The sequence below is a fragment of the Callorhinus ursinus genome, unplaced genomic scaffold (genome assembly GCF_003265705.2).
Source record: "Callorhinus ursinus isolate GAN/ISIS: 27379988/994484 unplaced genomic scaffold, GSC_fseal_2.0 scaffold17, whole genome shotgun sequence".
Lineage (NCBI taxonomy): Eukaryota > Metazoa > Chordata > Mammalia > Carnivora > Otariidae > Callorhinus > Callorhinus ursinus.
In genome coordinates, this window is record NW_027397079.1 from 35,002,258 (window position 1) to 35,021,001 (window position 18,744).

General features: G+C 44.8%; 2 protein-coding genes across 5 annotated transcripts in view; one reads left to right on the forward strand and one right to left on the reverse strand.

Annotated features, from left to right (window-relative positions):
* ASH2L (ASH2 like, histone lysine methyltransferase complex subunit) overlaps nt 1-10,148 on the forward strand; it is a 30,753-nt gene extending 20,605 nt beyond the window's left edge. For 3 of the 4 annotated variants that reach the window (XM_025886190.2, XM_025886193.2, XM_025886195.2), the window contains exons 11-16: nt 2,375-2,542; nt 2,770-2,963; nt 6,703-6,795; nt 8,026-8,124; nt 8,870-8,929; nt 9,025-10,148. In XM_025886190.2, coding sequence (XP_025741975.1) covers nt 2,375-2,542; nt 2,770-2,963; nt 6,703-6,795; nt 8,026-8,124; nt 8,870-8,929; nt 9,025-9,132 — 722 coding nt within the window. In that variant the 3' untranslated portion in view covers nt 9,133-10,148. The remainder of the gene's footprint in view (nt 1-2,374; nt 2,543-2,769; nt 2,964-6,702; nt 6,796-8,025; nt 8,125-8,869; nt 8,930-9,024) is intronic. The other variant, XM_073902466.1, reaches the window with a different exon arrangement.
* A 2,088-nt stretch (nt 10,149-12,236) lies between these two features.
* STAR (steroidogenic acute regulatory protein) lies at nt 12,237-17,802 on the reverse strand. Its single transcript, XM_025886293.2, has 7 exons — nt 17,612-17,802; nt 16,402-16,515; nt 15,951-16,078; nt 14,717-14,875; nt 14,392-14,576; nt 13,458-13,551; nt 12,237-12,976 (listed from the first exon to the last, which is right to left on the reverse strand). The coding sequence occupies exons 1-7, from the start codon at nt 17,673-17,675 to the stop codon at nt 12,863-12,865; spliced, it is 858 nt and encodes a 285-aa protein (XP_025742078.1). The 5' UTR covers nt 17,676-17,802; the 3' UTR covers nt 12,237-12,862.
* Between the last annotated feature and the right edge of the window lie 942 nt (nt 17,803-18,744).

The window sequence follows — 18,744 nt, forward strand, 5'->3', positions numbered from 1 at the left end:
CCTTGCTCAGTCCCCACCTAGTGGCTTTAGGGCTGAATTGCCCAGGGAGGGGTAAGGGAAAAAGCATTTGTATTTGAGAAGGTAGAATTTGCCAAATACCTAAGAGAATTCTGCTAAACAGCATGTAATCCATTGAAAGAAGTTACCATCATATCTGCCTAGGACATGAGCCATTATGGTCTGTGTAACCAAAAGAATGGGGGGCCAGGGCTTTTCAGTCAGCCGTGCCACACTGAGCTGCGGTATGACCTTGAACAGTCACAGAATCGGCTGCTCCGTCTGCAGGGTAGAAAGGGTCAGAGTCTGTCTACCTACCTATCTACCTGTGAAAGTACATTGTAAATCATAAAGACCTTTATAAAAGCTATAGCTAATATAAATTTTGTGCTTCTTCCAGTAGAATTTAGGCTTTTAGTGTTACAAACACGGTTTCAAATGCTTTTTCCTCAATTAAGTCTTAATTGGGACTGTGATGTTTCTACATTGATAAAATCAAACTACATCACCTGAAAATACTCTCCTATCTTTTGTCATTTTTTTCTTCATTTCCAAGTCACGATATCCCCTCCAACTGATTTAGATTGTTCCCTTATCTTACATAATGGCCTCACAGTAAAGTTTCAAACCATACACAAAGGTAGAGAGATGAATACAATGAATCTTCATATACTTTTCACCCACATTTAGCAGTTACCAAGTTTTGGCTGTATTTGTTTTATCTGTTTATTTTTGTGTCTTTTTCTGAATTTTTAAGAAGTAAATCTCACCCTACATACTCTAAAAAATATGCATTTCTAAAAGATAGGGATGTTTTCTCTCACAACCACAAAGGTATTATCACACTTCACAAAATTGATCATTCCTTGCTATCATCTGAATTCAGTCCATAATCAGATTTCGTTGATTGTGTCAGATATCTTTGTATCTCCCCCACAAAATGCTTATCAATTACAAAGAGAAAATAGTGACTTCATAGTGGAGAAACCAGTGAGGCACCACGGTAGTCAAGTGATCAAAGTGTAACATGGGCATTTTGACATCATGTGCTTCCTGATACTATACACTGAGAGACACAGCATTATTTACTTCACTGATGTTCCTGACGAAAAAGCATAACCTGTGCTTGAGCAGGAGGAAACCTCAGACAAACCTAACTGAGGGATATTCTACAAAGGAAAGTGACCAGTACTCTTTAAAATGTCATGGTCAGGGCGCCTGGGTGGCTCAGTTGTTAAGCATCTGCCTTTGGCTCAGGTTATGATCCCCGGGTCCTGGGATCGAGCCCCGCGTCAGGCTCCCTACTTGGCAGGAAGCCTGCTTCTCCCTCTCCCACTCCCCCTGCTTGTGTTCCTGCTCTCGCTATCTCTCTGTCAAAAAAAAAAAAAAAAAAGTCATGGTCATGAAAGACTTAACTGTCCCAGATTGGAGGATACTAAGGACACACAACCAAATGAAGTGTGGGATGTTGGATTAGATCCTGGAACAGAAAAAGGATATTATTTGGATAATTGGCTTAATTTGAAGATAATCTGTAGATTGGTTAGTAGCATTGTACCAATGCCAATTTTCTGATTTTGATAATTGTGTTATGGCCATAGATGGTGTTAACATTTAGGGAAGCCGATGGGGCGCCTGGGTGGCTCAGTTGGTTAAGCAACTGCCTTCAGCTCAGGTCATGATCCTGGAGTCCCGGGATCGAGTCCCACATCGGGCTCCCTGCTCAGCAGGGAGTCTGCTTCTCCCTCTGACCCTCTTCCCTCTCGTGCTCTCTATCTCTCATTCTCTCTCTCAAATAAATAAAATCTAAAAAAAGGAAAAACATTTAGGGAAGCCGAGTGAAGGACATAGGAGGAATGTATATTATTTTTGGAAGTTTAAAATTGTTTCAAAATTAAATATCAAGTCTGTTAAAGGATGGCTTATACAGGGGCACCTGGCTGGCTCAGTAGGTAGAGCATGCAACTTGATTCCAGGGTTATGAGTTCAAGCCCCACATTGGGTGGAAAACTTAATTTAAAAAGAAAGAAAGAGAAAAAAGATGGTTTATACAAATTGGGATCCAAGCACATTATAATTGGTTTGTTATATTTTAGGGAATATAGACAGCATAACTAATTTTAACCTGCTAACTTAAATATCATTTAATAGAAACTAAATTATCTGACCACTTTCTTCCCGTTTCTTCCTCTCGCCCTCGGCCACATCCTACACTGAGATTTTGAAACTCCTGAACTAATACTCCAGATTCCTGACCTGATGTTGCCAATTTTTTACTTTGTTTTACTGGAGTGTAGGAGACTCCGGTTTGGGGGGGCAGTTGTGTCCGAGTGCCTCCAGCAAGTTGCAGGCCTCCGTTTTCATCTTCATACTGTAGCTCCCCAGCTAAAGATCTCCGATGACCGGCTCACTGTGGTTGGAGAGAAGGGCTACTCCATGGTCCGGGCTTCTCATGGGGTCCGGAAAGGCGCCTGGTACTTTGAAATCACAGTGGATGAGATGCCGCCGGACACTGCTGCCAGACTGGGGTGGTCCCAACCCTTAGGTAAGTGGGAGCTGTCGGGCAGAGAGGTATAGACCATCTGGCTGAGCTTCGTAGCTTTTCTTTGGGCTTATTGGATTATGGGCATAAAATTCACTTTCTGAAGGATTGGGTGGTTTACAATTTTGTAAAACTGACCAAAAAATGAAAAGGAATAAAATTTTTTCTTTCAGCAAACCGGAGTTGGTTTGCAATCTTTTGACTTCCTGTATATTTTTTTATTGGAACAGGTAACCTTCAAGCTCCCTTAGGTTATGATAAATTTAGCTATTCGTGGCGGAGCAAAAAAGGAACCAAGTTCCACCAGTCAATTGGCAAACACTACTCTTCTGGCTATGGACAGGGAGACGTCCTGGGATTCTATATCAATCTTCCTGAAGACACAGAGACAGCCAAGTCACTGCCTGATACTTATAAAGATAAGGTGAGTTTGTCGTCCTGGGGGACTTTTGGGTTTGAAGACCCGTGGCAGCCAATGAATGCCTGCAGTGGTGGCCTGAGTGTTCTCTGGTCATGCTGACCTACCATTCACATGTTTTTCTCACATTTCATTCTGAAAATGTTTAGACATAAAAAAGTTGAAAGAATTTTAAAGTCCGTGTACAAATACCCATCACCTAGATTCTGCCATTTGTTCATTCCTCCACCCACCCATCTGTCCGTCCATCTTGTTCGTCTTGTTCTAATGCGCTTCAGAGAATGCTAGATATCAATATACCTCACCCCTGCCCATGTACTTCAGGATACACATAATTAGCTAGAGTTCAACCTTTATTTAGTTTCTTCTTTTGCTATAAGACTTACATAAAATGAAATGTACAAATTTTAAGTGTATATTCACTGAGTTTTGAGTTTGGCCTAAATCCCTAAGGAGACGTTAGAATCTTAACCACCCCAGGAAGTTCCCTCATGCTCTTCCCAATCAGTCCCAACTCCCATCCCTATAGAGCCAACCACTGTCTTGAAATTTTTTTTCCCTGTCGTAATTTTATTCCATTAGTTTTGTTTGTTCTTAAACTTAAGTAGATGGAACCATATACTATGTCGTCTTTTGTATCTGGCTTTTATTGTTTGGCTTAATGCTTTTGAGATTCGTTTATGTTTTTGCATGTATCTGTAGCTTGTTTCCTTTTATTGTAGAGTAGTATTCCATTGTATGAATACACCACAGTGTATTTATCCATTTTCCTATTTTTTTAATATTTTTAAATTCCAGTATAAATAACATACAGTGTTATATTTGTTTCAAGTGTGTGATAAAGTGATTCAACAATTCCATATGTTATTTGTTGCTCATCATGATAAGTGTGCTTTTAATACCCTTCACATATTTCATGCATCCCTCCCACCCACCTCCCCTGTGGTAACCACCAGTTTGTTCTCTATTGTTGAGTCTGTTTTTTGGTTTGTCTCTTTTTTTTTTCTTTGTTGTGTTTCTTAAATTCCACATGAGTGAAATCATACGGTATTTGTCTTTCTCTGACTTATTTCACTTAGCATTATACTCTTTAGCTCCATCCAAGTTGTTGCAAATGGCAAGATTTTGTTCTTTTTTTATGGCTGAGTAGTCTCCCATTGTGTATACACCATATCCTCTTTATCAATTCATTCATCTGTAGATGAACACTTGGGTTACTTCCATAATTTGGCTGTTGTAAATAACACTAAATAAACATAGGGATGCATATATCATCTTGAATTAGTGTTTTTTATTCTTTGGGTAAATACCCAGTAATGGAATTACTAGATCAGATGCCTCCATTTTCCTGTGGATGGACACTTGGGCTATTATGAATAAAGGTGATGTGAGCTTTCTTGTACAAATGTTTTTGTAAACATGTTTTTGTTTCTTTTGTGTCAGCACCTAGAAATGCAATTACTGGGTCATAAGGTAGTTATATATTTAGTTTTAGAAGCAATTGCCAGATTTCTTTCCACTCCCAGCTACAATGTATGGTAACTGTAGTTGCTTCACATTCTTGTCAACATTTGTTGTTGTCTGTCAACTTAATTTTAGCCATTTTGGTGGGTGCATAGTGGTGTCCCAGTGTGGTTTAAATTAGCATTTCTTGGGACGCCTGGGTGGCTCAGTTGGTTAAGTGTCTGCCTTCGCTCAGGTCATGATCGCAGGGTCCTGGGCTCGAGCCCCACATCAGGCTCCTTGCTCGGCCCGGAGTCTGCTTCTCTCTCTGCTTGTGCTTGCTCTCTCTCACAAATAAATAAATACAATCTTTAAAAAAAAAATTAAAAACCTTAAAAAAACAAATTAACATTTCTTTGATGACTAATGATATTCAGCAGGTTTTCATGTGCTGATTAGCCATTCATCTGTTTTCTTTTATAAAGTTACTTTTCAAATATTTTGCCTTTTTTTTTTAAATCAGGTTATCCTCTTATTGAGTTATAAAAGTGTTTTTATATACTGGATTACAGTTCTTGGTTAGAAGTGGCTTTTTTTTTTTTTTTTTTTAAGATTTTATTTGAGAGAGAGAGAGAGATCGAGAGAGAGCACGAGCGCGGGGAGGAGAGGGAGAAGCAGGCTCCCTGCCGAACAGGGATCCAGACTCAGGTTTTGATCCCAGAACCCTGGGATCATGACCTGAGCCAAAGGCAGATGCTTAACCAGCTGAGCCACCCAGGCACCCCTAGAAGTGGCTTTTTAAAAATATTTTTTGGGGTGCTTGGGTGGCGCAGTTGGTTAAGCATATGACTCTTGATCCCAGCTCAGGTCTTGATCTCAGGATTGTGAGTTCAAGCCCTGCATTGCGCTGGGCGTGGAGCCTACTTAAGAAATACATTTTTTTTTCTCCTAGTCTGTGACTTGTTTAGTTCTTAATGGTGTCTTCTGATATCCTAAAGTTTTTAATTTTTATGAAATCTATCAAATTTTTCTTTTACAGTTATATTGCTTTCTGTGAGTTAATAATTCTTTGCCTACCCTCCACTCAAGATATTCTTCCATGTTTTCCTTTGAAAACATGGTTTTAGCTTTTGCATTTAGGTCTCTGATCCACTTTGAATTACTTTGTATGTATGGTGTGAAGTAGGGATCAAAGTTAATTTTTCTTTCATATGGATGGGTGTCCAATTATACTAGCACCAGTTTTTGAAAACTTTGACCCTCATTTCTTTGGTGCCCTTTGTAAAAATCAGATGATTTTATAAGTAGAAAGTAGAGTTTGTTTTGGGGCTCTCTGTTCCATTGATCTCTTCATTGACCTTTATGCCGTACCACACTGTCTTCATTCTTGTAGCTTTTGAGTAGGTCTTTGAATTGGGTAGTATTGGTCCTCTTGCTTCTTTCTTTGTGTTTTTGTCTGGTGTGGGTTTTTTTTTGTTGTTGTTTGTGTTTTTAATTTTGAAGATACTAATATATGCTTAGACTTTCTAGAAGGATATACAAGGACACCGGAATAGAGATTGTTTTTGGCAAAGGGAAACTTGAGTGTTGAGGGACATGGTGAGAGAGGGAGAGATACTCCTCATTTTATGTTCTTAGAATGTTCTAAGAATCTATGTTCATAGATCTCTTGAATTTTTTTTTTTTTACTGTTTATGTATATGCTAAGAGATTCACATTTTAAAAAATTAATATCATCTATTTCCCTGGGAGTGAATAGTTAGGCTCTTGGGAACCAATTTTAGTATATGTGCTGCCAAAGCGAGCACGACTCTTGGGAACCAGCCAGCAAGGAAGGGGTGACCCGGAGACCACCAATAGGAGAAGCAGGTAGGGAACTAAAGACAAAAGGAAGTAGCCCTTGAAAAATGTTTTTATAGAATAGGAGAGTTTAGGCTCAGTAAACTTGTTATTTGTTTGAGATTATTGAGGGGAAAATAAAAACTATGAATTAATTTTAGTTTAATGGGTATTTTTATTGTGGTGAAAGTGTATGTGTATGTGTTTCTTCAAAATCTTAGTAAAGACCTTTTTTGAAAATGTTTAACAAATATGTGCCATCTGGTACTTTTCAAGAAGCACATAGTTGTTTAAAATCTAGCAAAGCTAACCCTGCATAGATTTTTTAATTTCTGTTGCAAAACATAAGGACTCCGTGCTATTTGTGTGAATCTGGCTCTTTTTTTTTCTTTTTTTTTTTTTTCATGATGATGTGGCTGATTCTTCAATGTTCCTTTTTTCCCTTTCTTTCTTGGTTTTCAAGGCTTTGATAAAGTTCAAGAGTTATTTGTATTTTGAGGAAAAAGACTTTGTGGATAAAGCAGAGAAGAGCCTAAAGCAGACTCCCCATAGTGAGGTGAGTCATGGTCATAAAAATGTCAGAACTAGAAGGCTTTGAAGATTGGGACCAACCTCCTGATTTATACAAGTGAGGAAAATGAGGCGCAAAGGGGCAGCAGAGTGAGCTGCCTCTCCTGCTTGCTGTGTTTGTGCCCTTCCTGTGGCGCCGTGTGGCTGCTCTCAGAGGCCTCTTCAGGGTGCTAGGGATGGTCTACAGAGACAAGGGTAAAAATGGCAGCCTACTGAGGAAATGTACAAGCGATTGAGGAAGCAAGTCAGAGATATCTGTTCTTCTCAGAGGCAGGATCGAGTACAGAGGGAGGAACACTGGAATAGGAGAGGATCTTGCTGTGTGACCCAGAGGCAGCTGGAGCTGTCATGATTCACTCAGGATCCTTTAGAACTTTCCCTGCTTCCTGTTCCAAGGTTGATGAAACACGTCTGCCCAAAGTCCCAGCATAAATAAAGGCTGGCACGACTGGACCAGCCACAGGGGCCGAAAATAGAAGGAGAAGGGGTGGAAGAAAATTTTGAGCTGGAGACATTTTTCCATAAAAATGCTGTGAAGCTACCTGGGACAGGAATAGAAGTAAATGTAGGAGAAAATAAAGTAGGGTTCCAGTTGTTTTAAGGGAGAAAAAGTAAAGGGAAACAGTTTATAGCTGTAAGGATGATACAACCAGATAATCCAGCCCAGGAGAACATCACTCTTGCTGGGAAAAACAGGCAGAGAAAGTTACTTCAGAAAAAAGAGCCTTTGCTGAAGTCCGTGGATAGTGGTTGAGAGAATATTCAGAGTAATTTTCGAAAGAAAGGACAAAGAAAATGAGGATTCAGAAATTTAGGAGATCTGAAGAGATTTTCAAGAGAGCTACAGAAGTGAGAATCTGATGCGAGGGAAGGGGACTAATAAGCTTACAAGGGTGTGGTTCTGAGGAATCGGTGGAAGACCAAATTCGTTTTTATAAACACAGTGTAACGAATAATAGAGAGTAGAACAGTTTGGTATAAGTAACATAGGAATTCAGAAAGCAAATAAACCTGAGGACTGACTAGAGTAGTGCATGTAAATACACTCTGAAAAATCTGAAGTCCTCTCTAAATGTAAGACATTATAAATGCTGTTCTTGGAAGACCTTTCTAGTGGCATGGTGACAGCATGCTGAAGGGTTCTCCAAGTGAGTTCTTTGGCAGTTTGTTTGTTCTGCTGTTAAATTCTGAAGTAAAACCACGGTTTTTGTTTCAGATAATATTTTATAAAAACGGTGTCAATCAAGGTGTGGCCTACAAAGATATTTTTGAGGGGGTTTATTTTCCGGCCATCTCACTGTATAAGAGTTGCACGGTATGTATCCTCTGTTCATCCTGTGAACAGGACTTGAGGGAAATAGGTGAATGGTGTTGGAAGAGCCATTGATGTGAGTTCCAGAAAGAAGTCTAAATCGCTAGCTGAAGAGTGAGAAGGGAATGTGTTCCTACTGTGACTGTGGCTATTCCAAAAACAGTTGGGTGTGTTAGGAAGTATTTGCTTGGATAGATAAAAGATTGTGCAGATAGCGTGCCCCGTGCTTTTCCTTTGAATGTACTGTGTGGTAAATGCTACTGTTCAGTGTAAGGCATAGGAAGTATATACATGCAAAAGTCAACTTGGTGTTACAGGTCATGATGACCCACCATCATTGGTTAGTAACTGTTGGTTACTTCATATACTGTGTTTTTTTTTTTTTTTTTTTTTTGTTTTTTTAATATGATCCAGTACGAAAGGGACAACTTTGTTGTTGTTTTAAGTGATTTGAAGAGGTAATATCTGGAAGTTTCCATTTTTTTAGTCTGTCGCTAACCACCATTGAAGTAGAATAAGGAAATCTTTAGGTTAGAAACAGAAGTCAACCAAAGTCTGTTTTATTTACCTAATTTTTGATGGACATTAGGATGTTGACCACTTTTAGCAATGTTAAATCTATTTCATTTGTTCCACTTTACACCCTGAATGTCATAACTACATTTAAAACGTTCCTGTGTCATGTTAAACTTTTTCACTCTTTTCTTCTGTGTTTTCATGTCTGTCTGCTTGAATTGAATTATCCCAGGTTTCCATTAACTTTGGACCATGCTTCAAGTATCCTCCAAAGGATCTCACTTACCGCCCTGTGAGTAACAGTCACGACGCATCCTCAGTATCTCTGTTACTTCTTTTTTGTAGCTATTCTCATCACCTCATTTCTGTTTCTTGTTCCTCCCACAGATGAGTGACATGGGCTGGGGCGCTGTGGTAGAACATACTCTGGCTGATGTCTTATATCATGTGGAAACAGAGGTGGATGGGAGGCGGAGTCCGCCATGGGAACCCTGACCAGGTCCCTCTTTGCAGACATGGACTTTCTGGGGAATAAATTGGGGAGGGGGGCCTGTTTTTGTTTTTTAACTGTTGCAAACGTTCTCCCAAAGATACTGCAGAACACAGCCTCTGCTGTTAGCAAGTTAAAAGTGTGGGTGAGCCTGGGAGAGACTCCCTCCCCTTCAACACTCTCCCACTTCTGGTGACTGCTTCTGTTTTGTGTGCCATACGCCAACAACCGCTGACCCTAGGATCCCATGCGCTCCCTGTGAAACTGGTGCTGTACCATGTGTCCCACCAACTGGGACTTGATACCTTACTGTATTTTCTACAGAGTGAATCATCTTGTCCAAGTAGCTAATTTATTTAAAGACATTTCCTTTTGTGGCATTGACTTCATCCATCTGATTTCCAAGGAAGTAATAGGCCTGTTTCTGAGAACAGCTGAAACCAGTGGCTATACATTCCAGATCTAAAAGGTCTTTCCTTTTGGTGTGGGTTTTTATTCATTTTGAAACATTTTTGAACACTGGGGTCTCTGAAACTACTAGGTCTCTAGAACTGTAATTGTAAAAAGAACTTGCTTGCAGCTTTAACAATTAGAAACCCTTCCCAAATAAAACTTGTCTTCAAGTGTGTGTGGCACTTTGCTTCCCTTTCACGTTGGGTTCCTCTTGGGACAGGGATAGCAAGGTGGGCAGTCTGAGGAAAGGTAGCCAGAATTGGGGGAGACAGGCACGTTTCTGACTCTACCGCAAGCCCTCTTCTCTTGCTTCCATTCTTTCCAGCCAACTCAACCACAGTCTTTATCCTGTGAAATCGGACTCTCAGGGAGGTGAACAAGAGTTTAAAAGGGCTAATGGGGGAGCGCCTGGGTGGTTCAGTCAGTTAAGTGGCCGACTCTTGATTTCAGCTCATGATCTCAGGGTCCTGGGATCGAGTCCTACATCAGGCTCCGCACTCAGTGGGGAATCTGCTTGGGATACTCTCTCTCTCTATCTCTGTCAAATAAATAAATCTTAAAAAAAAAATTTTTTTTTTTCCCAAATCTCAAGTGACTATTAGTGTCTTCACACAGTAGTTTTGACTAATATATTTGTCTCCTAATGAACCATCCAGGCTCTTTGTCTTGGCCTTTCTGCATCTCTTCACATACTAACAGAGTCAGTATGGTTGTAGGCTAAAGACTCCGTCTGTCACCGCTGGACACCTACCTATTCATTCATGGCTGGTCTTAAAGGGCAGACTTGGTTATAAAGCTGGATGATCAGAGTTTGAAGAACTCTAAGAGAATGAGGGTAGTGCTCTTCAGAGGAAGCTGGAGGTAAATTCTTTGTAATACAAATTACCACGTTACTTGTACACCCACCCTCCATTTAAATGATAAAATTTTTGTACATTAGATTCTCATAAATCAGGTTACAGAAGTAATGATTTTGCCTGTTTATACATGCGCACGAGCATGTGTGTGTATGTGTGTTGAGAAGGTTCATTTGAAGGGCTCACAGAACACCCACTCTTCATGTAGACCTCTATAAAATGGTCTCTGTAAGCAGATCATCACTGACAACTTACTTTATTCCAATGTAAAATTAAACAAGTGGGAAAATATCTCCCAGTCTCCTCAAAGACACAGTTGCTTGGTTTGAAGAAGGCAAATTAAAATCAAGCTCAAAACTATGGTATGTGGTAAAATCCCACTTTTTTGCTTTCAGCCTGTTCTTTTTTGAAACCAGAGTGTATATTGCTTCACACATCTTTAAAACAAGTAATCATTTTCTCTTAGCTGGGAGTGGATGATAATTCTGTTCTAGAAATACTTATACAACTATCCTCTCTCACTCTGAAGCTTCCAGGTAAACAATATATTTTTTTAAATTTTTATTTATTTATTTGACACACGGAACACAAGCAGGGGAAGCGGGAGAGGGAGAAGCAGGCTTCCCGATGAGCAGGGAGCCCGATGCGGGACTTGATCCCAGGACCCTGGGATCATGACCTGAGCTGAAGGCAGATGCTTAACCAACTGAGCCATCCAGGTGCCCCAACAATAATTTGAGCTATGCTAAAAATAGACCACTCTAGGAAACGATCAGAATAAATAATAAAAAATACTTCTCTGAGCTGTAAAATTTCAATAGCTGAATAAATATCAGCATTCCCACTCCTGCTGAGCTCTTTAATAAATAAGCTAGGGCTCTATTTCCAAATGCTTTAAATCATCAATGCTATTAGGACCCAAATGGAGGGGCGCCTGGGTGACTCAGTCGTTGAGCGTCTGCCTTCGGCTCAGGTCATGATCCCAGGGTCCTGGGATCGAGCCCCCACATCGGGCTCCCTGCTCCGCGGGAAGCCTGCTTCTCCCTCTCCCACTGCCCCTGCTTGTGTTCCCTCTCTCGCTGTCTCCCTCTGTCAAATAAATAAATAAATAAATAATCTTTAAAAAAAAAAAAAAAAAACCCAAATGGAAAAGCTTCAAGTGGTAATGGTTTTTCATCCTGCCCATACACGTTAGCAAAGGAATCCCATCCAGTTTATATTTTTAAAGCGTAAGTTCTCTAAATCTTGGAAGGGGAATTTGCCATCACCACAGCACCTCTTTCAGCCATCCCCTCTAGAAGTTGTAAAACACTGGCCTGTTAAAAGGCAGAGAAAGTGGCAGCCCTGAGCCAAGCTGGAAGCTGATGTAATCAGCTCTGAGCTAAACATTCACTTCCTTTTTTAGGTGTCAACATTCACTTTGGGGAAAATAAAATTTGTTTCTGTTCAACTTTGTCATTCATTCTCTCATATTTGGTCCTATCCTATCTTTTAATTAGGTAAATAAAAATCCTCAGTCATAATCCTTCCAGTGCTCGTCAATCAGCTCCCAGTTCTAGAGTTCTTTTAAGAATTGATTTAGGCTTGTGCTTATGGAAATTAAACCCTTATGAAAGATCCTGGTCACAGATTCTAAATAATTGAGTGACCAAAGTGCCCAGTAGTTTTTCCTTCTAATGAGCTAGGGGATCAAGTTTCATTAAAATATTTGTCCAGGACTCCTTTAGCATGAAGTTGCAATTTACTAGAATGATTTTTTTTTTTTAAGAGTAGAATTTTTAAACAGGTACAGACTGAAGTTTTGGTGTCAGTTTTGATTTTTTATTCTGACTGATACTCATGGAAGAAGTAGGAGAACTGGATTAATTCGTTTTCTATTTTTTTTCAATCAAGAAAACTTAGACTACATTTCTAGAAGGCACCTGCTGTGGGGAGTTGCTTGGTCTTGGTGCAGCTTGCTACCTATTTGGTAGAGGGGCAGAGGGTTGCTGGGGTCCCTTTTATAAGACCCTGCTGTCCACACACACTGCCTGCAGGGAATGGAGCTCATGAGCCCATAAAGGATAAGGTTCCAACCCTTGTATTTAGCACCCTCTGCACCCTATATGAGCCAGTACCATTTTAAAGATGTTTTAAAATAGACGTGTAAGGGCCCAGAAGTTTTACAAATATTTGGGGGCCTTTAACCATTTCACAGCTAATCATTGAAGTTAGAAAGCTCTTTCTCTTAAAAGCCTTGTCCCCATTTTCTTGCTCTTAAAATGTTACCAATCTGAGTCCCAGTGTCCTTCTAAGTACACTCCCACCCCATCCCACAGTCCCCAGATGAAGATCTTAAACAGACTTGTAGGCTTCTAGCAGGGATCTTCCTGATAAGCATGCAAGCCAGTGCAGCTAGGAACAGTTGGAGGGAGCAGGCTGGTCCTTAACACCTGGCTTCAGGAGCAGGGCTGGACTCCAGGTGCTTGCGCAGGTGGTTGGCAAAATCCACCTGGGTCTGTGATAAGACCTGGTTGATGATGGTCTTTGGCAGCCATCCCTAGAGTAGAAAAAGAATGTGGCCATCTTGTGGGTAGTGTTCCATTGTAGAAACGTCTGTACCCTATCACAAACATGGGTTGCTTAGGGCTTGGTCTTCCAGCTCTGTTTCTGGGTGCAACCTTGGTGTTGACCAGGAGGACTGACTGCGTTACTACCCTGCTGTGCCGAGCAGTGTCCCCAACTGCTCTCTTCCCAGCTGTGTGACCCTGAGCTAGCAACTGTATTTTGTGGGGCCTAAGTTTCCTTCTTTCCAAATTGATAACTGCAGAGTTGAAATTTGACACAAGAGGTAAAAGGGAGGAGCTATTGTAGGCTTTTGAGATGATGGAATAGCAGGTCATTACTCAAGCCTCTTCCCTCCAACAATCTGTCTCTCAAAATGGAAGAGGATTTTTCCTGTTCCTTGTGGGATAATGTGGGAGGGTAAAGCCAGTTTTCCTCCCCACCACCTGCCCACTGAGCCATTTTGTGCCCCTCACCTTGAGGTCAATGCTGAGCAGCCAGATGAGTTTGGTCTTTGAGGGACTTTGAGCCAGGGGATGGAGCACCATGCACGTGGGACCATGCTCGCCTCTGGCAAATGAAGAGATGTCAAGTCAGGGGGGCCTTGCAGAATTCCCCTTTATGCTGACCAGTTACACTAGCCACACTTCCTTATTACTTTGCCTTCTCCAAATCCAAGAAATATTTTTTGCCAAGGGTGATATTTAACGGTTGGCATGGTCACCAGCTCATCAGAACAAATGCTGGTTGGAGCTAGAGCCTGGGGGCCTCTTGTGGTGCCTTGAAGTTGCAGATGGCCAGGGAAAGGGTCCAGGGTGGTGCCTGGGGCCCCTAGGAAACTGAGGTAGGTAGCAGCTGTGTTCTGAGTGGTGTGGATTACCTTTTAATCGACAGTACGGTCGTACCTGAGCATCCCAGCTAAACCGCAGCCCTACCGCATGTTTTAGAAAGTTACTAAGGTGCTTAAACTTTCTGGGAAGGTCAGGACAAACCGGCTATCTAAATAGGGCCAAACTTGTCTTCCTCCCCTGCCATGGAAAAAGAATATTTCTGTGTGGAAGGAAGCTGAGGGTAGGGACCAAAGGACTGGTTTCTTGGAGCTGAGGATTCATCACACACTTGGTGCATGCCCACAAGCCTGTGTTAGGAAAGGGAGGTTTTTTGGTTTGGTTTGGTTTTTCTAAAGATTTTATTTACTTATTTGACAGAGAGGGACACAGCAAGAGAGGGAACACAAGCAGGGGGAGTGGCAGGCAGAGGGAGAAGCAGGCTTCCCGCCGAGCAGGGAGCCCAACTGGGGGCTCGATCCCAGGACCCTGGGACCACGACCTGAGCTGAAGGCAGACGCTTAACGACTGAACCACCCAGGTGCCCCAGGAAAGGGAGGTTTTGAGCGATTGCCAGTATTACCTGATGACACCTTTCTGCTCAGGCATCTCCCCGAAATGTGTGGCAATGCCAGCCAACACACAGGTGGAGCCTCGGCGCTTGGCACAGCGCACGCTCACGAAGTCACGGGGCCCCACCAGGTTTCCTGCTGCTTCTGCAGCCAGCTCATGGGTGATGACTGTATCTTTTCCAATCTTCTGCAGGACCTGCCAGGCCACAGGGAGCCGAGTCACCACCCAGCCAGTGCTGGTGCTAAGGCACCATCCGCGGCTTGCAGCCTCTTTGGCGCACCCTTCCGACTGGGCTCCTCTGGGTGCCCGCCTCCCCACACCTGGACTTTCCTCACCTTGATCTCCTTGACATTTGGGTTCCACTCTCCCATTGCTTCCATGCGTTCCACGAGCTCTTCATAAAGCCTCTCCATGGGCTGGTCCACCACCACCTCCAGCCGGAATACCTTGCCCACATCTGGGACCACTTTACTCAGTACTTGGTCCCCATTCGCCTGTCAGGGAAGAAAAAAGGAGCTGCAGGATAAAGGTTAGAGAGAAATATCCCTCGCTTAGGGCACATAGATGGGCAAGGCAGGCAAGGCAGGAAGGGGAACAGCACGAAGAAGCCTAACATTACTTCTGATTAAGACCGTTGGTAATCTTTCCTGCCCCAAGCTGCTGAAGCCTGGAGAGGTAAGCTGCCAGCGCCTGGACCCTTTCTTCTTGGTGGTAAGTGTTGATGGGTGTGGGTGGGTCCAACTGAAAAGGCTGCTGCTCAACCTCAGAAGCGTAAAGTTGCTGGGCAAGACAAACCTGGGAGTGGGAGAGTCTGATCTGCTACCAGCTAATTACACACACACAAACAATGTCGGGTGGGAGCTTAAAGAGGTTTTCAGTCCAATACCTCCTTTTACACCAGAAGACTGGAGACCCAGAGACCCTTAGCCTGAGGGCATTGCTGGGCCTACATCCCAGATTTCCTGGCTCCCAAACCAGGAGTCTGCTAACTCAGAACTTGAAGAAGGAGCGGGTTTACCTGAACTTAGGGCAATAGGCAGCATGGAAGCTTCTGGATGAAGGCAGAGCCACCAGAGTCTCAGTAGAGCCCGTGGCCCCGAACACGTGCCTGTTACTGGTTCCCAGTCAGGATGCGGTGCTCAGGAGCCAGGAAATCCAGAAGGCTTTGGGCCATTTGTATTCTCGTCCAGCCCCGTTGCGGCTGAGCCCAGATCAGCCCTGCAAGCTCAGCTCTAAGAAGGCTACACAACACCAACCCTGCGCCTTGGCCCTGGCCCTTCTGACCCAGGGTGGTACGGGCCTCTAATGCACGCAGAACCCCCACTGCATGGTCTCTGCCAAACTGGGTGTAGAATGCGTTTGGAGGGTAACGAAGGATCCAGAACAGTGTTTCTCAAACACGAGTCTCTGCGATATCTTTGATGGGCAAAGGGAGTATCGGAGGATGTATTCTTGAGAAAGGAGAATTTTCAAATTACAACTACCTGCTGCATGAGGCAGGAATCCTGAGGCCTTTGAGAATGGCAGTGGAACAGTGAGGAACGTGGGTTCCTCCAGGCCCACGCTTACCTGCTGGTTCTCCTCCTTCCAGCCCTCCTGGCTGCTGAGGATACCCAGGGCCTTCTGCATGGCCTCCTCTCCCTGCCGGATATAGGCTAGCTCCTGGTCGCTGTAGAGGGTGTCTTCCAGCCGAGAACCTGGACACACAGCCAAGGAGAGACCGGGCTTGCTTCTGTTTCCCTGGCCTCCGCCACGGCTGCCATCCCTTCAGTCTGGATCTGCTCATTCCTCTGCAGAGCCAAGACCAAAGCCATAGGGTCCGGCTTGCAGGTGAAGTTAGACACACAGCTGCAGCTGACGGGGGTGGCCTTGAGGAACTCCAGCCCCACCCTCTCTGAGTGAGAGGCCAGCTTAGGGTTAGGGGGAGGCGGGGGTGCGGGAGGGAAGCAGGGCAGCGTGCCCAAGCTCACACCCCGGAGCCGCCTCCTGCTGGCACGAGCCCAGAAGCCTCAGTACTTACCGAGCAGAGAACTCCGACGCCGAACCTGGTGAATCCACGCGCCGGGGCTCGGGCCCCCCAGTGCCCTCCGGTTCAGCTCCTGGCTGATGGCCAGCACAGCCTGGTGTCTCAGCCCTGCGGAGAGGGGAGGTAATTGTTGCTTAGAATCAAGAAATCCCCTTAGAGCGAGACCATTGCACCCCTTCATCTTGCCACAGATGAGGAAACACCAGGAGAGGGAGGTGACTTGCTCAGGAACACGGATCCCTAGGGGAGACCTCAACTAGAGCCAGGTCATCTCCCAGTCTAGTGCCGTTGCTCTCTGCCAGGCCACCTCCTGGGCCCAGAGTCGACCTTGCATCTGGGCTGGCCAGGCCCGGTCCTGCCTGGAGGCGGGGGCTGGACGGGAGCCCGCTGAAGTTTCCTTCTCGAACGAGAGAGAAGCTTCGTTCAACTAGAAAACAATCTGCTGCAGAAGGAGGATTAAAGATGCCCATCCCCTGTAGTCTGTGTTGCTGTCAGCAGCTGCGGTCCTTTGCCTGAGTAACTGCTCAGCGTGCCCCTGGGCGCAGAGCAAGGTGAGTCTTGTTGATCTAGTGAGAACAGCCCCGCTGCTGGTCGGGGTCTTCCAAGCATGGCTTCCATCTAAACGGAAGCCGGTTCCTCCCAGTGTAAGTGGGGAGCACTTTCGATTGGTTTGTGTACCCTTCAATGACCGCAGGGGATTGACTCAGATGACCTTGGGTCCTGATTAGCTCTACAAAATCAGACTTGGGTAACTGGTTCTGCTTCCTCATTGTACAATGATAACCAGACTTCCAGCTGCACCCGCTTTCTCTCTTCACTTTGCTCTTCTCTGCCCCCGTCCCCCATGTCTCAGGCTTTGCCAGCACTGCCCGCTGGACTCAAGGCTCACTGCCCCCCCCCCCCCCCTGCGCTGCGGCTCAGTCTTTGCTGGTACCCTTGGTGCCGATTCAGGCAAAGTCAGGAAGAGCTCAAGAAAGACTGGAGCCCTGGAGAGCAGGGCAGAGGTGACCAAACCCGGGGGAGGGGGGCGAGGGACACAGGCGTCTTAGTATCCAGCCCAACTGTTCACATGGGCAAAGGGATGTCCAGAAGGGAAGAGACGTGTGCCGGTTCCCCCAATGAGGCGCAAAGTGGGATCAGCCGGGGAGCTACCTGAGTGCTCCGGGTCACCATGCGGGCCACCCCCCTGGCCTGGGGAACTGACCTTTCATGTTGCGCACGTGTCTGTAGGAGCTCCCAGCACACAGCTTGAATGTGGCTAGAAGCATGGTGTCCAGGCGGTGGGGACAGGCAGGGGAGCGGTGCTGTGGACACTGCTGCCGTTGCCTCCGCTCTCAAGGGTGGCTTCTTCCTTCCCTCTTCCCCCCCACCCCCCGGAGCCTGTCAAGGTCTGCCTCTGGGTCCGGCAGCCAGGGCTGGGGACCAGCCGAGTGTTCTGCGTCTTAAATGCCCCCCCGCTGAAGGCTGTACTTCATCATCCGGAGATAAAGCCATCACTCGCTGTGCGAAGGAAGGGGTCAAGGGTAGAGGGATTGCCACACACCATGGCTTTGGCCATTTGCGGGGAGCCTGGAGGAGGCGGGCCCATAGAAAGGAGCAGGGAGGCCGGTGCCAAAGGAGCAGGGGATGGAGGGGGCAGAAAAAGAAGCAGCTGAGGTCAAGGCAGTTTGGAAGAAAGCATACACCATCTGACTGGTTTTCAAATAGCATGTGAAGTGCTGTTTAAAATATAGGTTTCTGGGGGCACCTAGGTGGCTCAGTCAGTTAAACTTCTGCCTTCTCAGGTCATGATCCTGGGGTTCCGGGATCAAACCCCAGTCCTGGGATCGTCCGGGGATTATCCTAGGATCGAGCCTGCATCAGGCTCCCTGCTCAGCGGGGAGTTTGCTTCTCCCTGTCCCTCTGCCATTTCCCCTGCTTGTGCTCTCTCGATCTCTGTCAAATAAAATCTTAATAAATAAATAAATAAAATGCAAATTTCTTTTTTTTTTAAAGATTTTATTTATTCACTTTGGGAGAGCAACAGCGCACAAGCCAGGGGGAGCAGCAGAGGGAGAGGGAGAAGCAGACTCCCCGCTGAGCAGGGAGCCCGATGCAGGCTCGGTCCCAGGACCCTGGGATCATGACCTGAGCTGAAGGCAGACACTTAACCAACTGAGCCACACAGGGACCCTAAAACTGCAGATTTCTGGCCCTCGGCCTCAGAAACTCTAGATTCAACAGGTCTAGAATTGAGGCTCTAAAACTTGTATTAAGGAAAAAAAAAAAAAAATCCCAGGCCGCTGCCATGCAGGTATCTTGTGAACTGCATGCTTCTCTTGGAGAAGCATTGCCCTG